Source organism: Mus pahari, chromosome 3 (genome assembly GCF_900095145.1).
Source record: "Mus pahari chromosome 3, PAHARI_EIJ_v1.1, whole genome shotgun sequence".
Lineage (NCBI taxonomy): Eukaryota > Metazoa > Chordata > Mammalia > Rodentia > Muridae > Mus > Mus pahari.
Window position 1 is genome coordinate 108,455,577 of NC_034592.1, and position 4,722 is coordinate 108,460,298.

The window sequence follows — 4,722 nt, forward strand, 5'->3', positions numbered from 1 at the left end:
TGCTGATCTTCTCTGTGTTTTCTGTGTTTGCTGTGTTTTCTGTCTTGCTGACATTCTCACCTCTACTGCTGATCTTCTCTGTGTTTTCTGTGTTTGCTATTTCCTCTCTGTAGTCTAGGTCAAATTCTTCTAATAGTTTGTCATTTCTTTTAGGATATTGATCATATTTACCAGACAACTGAAGTTGTCACCAGCATTTTACACATGTTGGTTGGTGTCTTTGGGTTTAACCCTTGTGGAGTTAGATCTCTTGGATGAGTCATGTTGCTGGTTTTTTGACGTTTCTTTTATCTGTTGTAATTTATGTATCTCCTGGTTTAGATATCTCTTCTGGAAGATTTTTTTTTTTTAAAGGGGAAGGTCTTTCTTGTTTAGTCACTTATTCTTGTAGTCTCAGTTCCTACTATCAATCAAGAAGGAGGGAACAAACCTCTGTACCCACAAAAACATCAAACCACGGGGAACACAGAAATCCATCGAAAGTCATTTACGCCACTGATCCATCACCAGGTATCATGAACTTAGGACGGCGTTACTTCAGAATATGCTATAAAATAACTGAGATACAGGAAAAGTTGGAGAAAGATGAAAATGGGGAGAAAAAGGAGAGAGGAGAAGAGAGCAAAAAGGGGGGATTCAAAGGAAAAACACTGAAAAAACTTCAAAATCAAATGGGATAAACATAATAAATAGGATAAAAACTTACAAAGAAAACAGCAGTGTTAAGAGAAAAATAATCTGGGTTGGAGAGATGGCTAAGTAGGTGTTAAGAGCAGGCGCTGCTCTTGCAGAGGACCCAGGTTCGGTTCCCAGCACCCACGCTGGGTGGCTCACAACCGTCTACATCTCCAACTCGAGAAGACCCAATGCCTGTGGCCTTGGTGAGCACCTGCACTCAAGTGCTCACATGCACATAGACAAACACAGACACATAATTGAAAAGAATAAAAGGAATTTGTTTTAAAAAAGAAAAAAGCCAATAAAGCAAATTTAATATACTAAAAAGTATAGGGGGTGGGAGAAGAAGGAAGAGAGGAGCCAGGAAAGAAACAAAACAAAAGATGTCACCCCAAGTTAGTGATTTTAAAAAAACATAAAATGAGATGAATGTATGAAGAAAAATAAATATATAAATATTTAAAAGTTTCAAAAGATACAATACAGTGAAAATACTACTAAATATACAGTAAAGGAGAAAAGGGGTGCAAAACGATGTTAGAATGACTTCTGTCTGAGTCTTCAGAATCAAATGACTAGTTACAAGCCTTGGGGGAGGGGAGTTGGTTGCACTGTGGTCCGGTCCCTGTCTCTCCTCTGGTTTATGCTATTGCTGAGTCTGGACTGGACTAGTGCCTGAACCTGCAGATTGCACTTTATAGCAGCTGTTTTCCTTCTGAGGGCGTCAGGGGCCTCTGCTGGCCACTCTGTTCTTCTGTAAGCTGGACAGGTTCTCTCTCTTTCCTAAGACTCCCAGACGGTATAAGGATGGACATGCCTGTTCTTGCAGAAGGGTGTCTCCTAGGTGCAAGGGGTGGGGCATGGGAGCAGCCACAGCTCTGAGATGGAGGCAGAGGACCTCACTTGGCACTGCCAAGGGCTTCTGAGGGCTGGAGGGTGCAGCTGCTGGTTTTATACACACCTCTAGAACTTTGGAGTTCTTGGTCTCAAAAGCATTGAGTCCAAATCTCATTGACAAAACAGGATCTCTCTCACTGCTGCTGCTTCATGAGCTGATGAACTTCCTGTCTTTCTAAATAGTACCAAAGGGAGTTAAGGGCATGAGGGCTTTGGGCTTCTCAGGGCGGGGCAGGGCGGGGCAGGGCAGGGCGGGGAGCTGCCTGATCATCTAGTTTATCTTTTGGAAGTGGTTTCTGAGTCCCAGCCATGGACCTAACTGCTCAGGTGCAGTTCTGCTGGGCTTGCTTCAGTGCAGAGACGCATCTGTGTTTAGCTCTTTTCTTTTCCTCACTTCATGGATTCCCAATGCTTTCCCCACATTTCTGTTTGGGGTGAAGTCTAATATTTTGTATTCCATCTTTTTCACCAGTGCTCACATAGGCAGACACCATTCAACCATCTTCCCAGGAGATGTCTTCATTATTAAAGTACTTGAATTACTTATACATGACCTGAGCAAGGAGGGTGCCAATAGACATGCCAACATGGACAGGGGTGGGAAATCTCAAGACTTCATCCCTACACAAAGAACTATAGGGAACTAAGAAATTCGGAGAGCAGAAGAAATGGTCCTCACCTAGTAATTGGTGATCCAGTATCACATGGTCAACCCTGAAAACATAAACGAGTAACAGTATAGAGACAAAGCATGGTGTATTTGTATGTTTAGAAATGCACTCAAGAGCACACAGGAAGACACTCCCATATGTAACACAATTAAGGAAAAAGAGGCCATGAATTAGAAAGGGCAAGGCAGGTGGGTATATGAGGAGCTTTTGAGGGAGGGACGAGAAAGGGAAATGATGTGATTACGTTATAATCTCAAAAAAAAAGGTTTTAAAAATTGCATCTAAAGTAGAATTATAACTGTTTCTAAAATGTGTGCAATTAGTTGAAAATAAGGCTGCAACTTTTTAGTTATTAGATTTCTTCCCTTGACTGCCTCTCAGGTAAAAAGAATTATTAGAAATCATGTGGTCGGCGGGTGTAGTGGTGCATGCCTTTAATCCCAGCATTCGGGAGGCAGAGGAAGGCAGATTTCTGAGTTCGAGGCCAGCCTGGTCTACAAAGTGAGTTCCAGGACAGCCAGGGATATACAGAGAAACCCTGTCTCAAAAAAAAAAAAAAAAAATCATGTGGTCAGAGGAACTAAGGTAGATATAGGCTATGTACGTGTTATGCCAAAGCACCGCACATTTTGGGAATAAAGAATAAGAAAGGGTCTCTGCACCAGCCCCCTCACACGATAGCCTCGGGAACGAGGACCACGCTAGCCTCGGGAACGAGGACCACGATAGCCTCGGGAACGAGGACCACGATAGCCTCGGGAACGAGGACCACACAAGGCAGCGGAAGCAGGAGCTTGCAAAACCCAGGGTGTCCTGCATGGCTCTGACCAAGGCCCTCTGCATACATGTTGTATTATAGCCTGGTGTTTTTGTGGGACTCCTAACCGAGGGAGCAGGGGCTGTTCCTGATGCCTTCGCCTGCTCTAGGGCCCCTTTCCCTCCTACCGGGTTGCTTTGTCTAGCGTCCAGTATGAGGGGAGCTGTCCAGTCTTATTGTAACTTGTTATGTCATGCTTGGTTGGTATCCTGGGAAGTCTGCCCTTTTCTGAAAGGAAGCAGAAGAGGGGTAACGGGGAGGGGTGGAGGAGGTACTGGGAGGAGAAATGGGGAGGGAGAGGGAAACTGCAGTCAGCATATAATATATGGGAGAATAAATTAAAAAAGAAAAACATGCTGTTCAGGACTCAGAAGCTGGGGGCTCTAGCAACTGTGTCCCAAAAAGGATTGACTGTATACACAGGCTTAGAATACATATGTTCAAACTCAGTGCCAACTTAGCGTGTTTTCAGAACAAAACCCTAAGAGAGCAGGCCGCTGTCAAAGGGATGACAAGATGAGGAGATGGTGTGGGGCTCAGGGACTTAGCTCATCACTGTAGTGTTTGCCTCACAAGTGCAAAGCCCTCGATCGAGTCTGTCCCAACACTGAAAAGGAGCAAGCGGGGAGCATGACAGACAAATGTTTCCCCAGCTGCCTGTGTGGTTCGAGATGCCACTGGAAGCATGAATGACACCATCGTCTCTGGGATGAATTGCAATGGCTCTGCAGCCTGTAGCCTGGGTTACGACTTCTCAAGATGCCAACATGAGCCGTGCCAGTATGGGCTGATGAACAATTTCCAGGTATGAACTTCAAAAGGACAGACAGACAGACAGACAGACAGACAGACAGACAGACAGAAAGAGAGAAAGAAAGAGAAAGAAAGAAAGAAGAAAGAAAGAAAGAAAGAAAGAAAGAAAGAAAGAAAGAAAGAAAGAAAGAAAGAGTTAATCAATGTCTGCATTTTCAGAATATCAAGTCTAGTGAGGCTTTTGGATCTGCAATTGATTAAATACTGATTTGGATTAAGTAAGGACCAGGCGGTGTGTGAGGGAAAGAAGCCATCCAGGTGTTCTGTGGTGGAAACCTATCCTTTGCAGGCACTGTTTTAGGGAGACAATAGATGGAAGCGAGTCCTGTCACTCAGAGGGGAGTGCCATGCTGTGTCCTAGTTCCCAGTCAACAGTGTGAGATGCCGTACTGGACAGGAGAGGCACAGGCTAGTGAGAACTTGGAGTGCATTTCGTATGCATGGTTTAGAGCAGAAAAATCTAAGGCAAGAGACAGGGTGAGGAGAAATTGTGAGTGAGAAATTTGGAGAGAAATGAAGGTCAAGCAACATGGAAAAGTAGGGGACAGTATGGACTAGTTGTCCTATGTGTTGGTAAGAAGAGGTAGAAGTGAATGGGTGGAGGAGTCTCATTTAACAGCCGACAGACTCAGCTGAAACCATTATTCCAAGCTCCCCTCAAACATGTACAATCTGTTCTCAGGGTCATATTGATGCTGGTCGTATTGATCGTTTTCATTGTTATTCTGAGGCAAATCATGAGTGTTTCAATTATGTCAAAAAATAAAGTTATGATGCTCACAGTCAGTTATTGGATGGAACACAGTGTCCCCAATGGAGGAGCTAGAGAAAGTACCCAAGGAGTTG

At 44.2% G+C, this 4,722-nt stretch overlaps 1 protein-coding gene across 11 annotated transcripts in view; it reads left to right on the forward strand.

Annotated features, from left to right (window-relative positions):
- Positions 1 to 4,722, forward strand: part of Slc12a1 (solute carrier family 12 member 1) — a 78,617-nt gene that overhangs the window by 30,102 nt on the left and 43,793 nt on the right. For all 11 annotated transcript variants that reach the window (XM_029536878.1, XM_029536881.1, XM_029536882.1 and 8 more), the window contains one exon: positions 3,717 to 3,868. In XM_029536878.1, the coding sequence (XP_029392738.1) occupies positions 3,717 to 3,868 (152 nt within the window). The remainder of the gene's footprint in view (positions 1 to 3,716; positions 3,869 to 4,722) is intronic.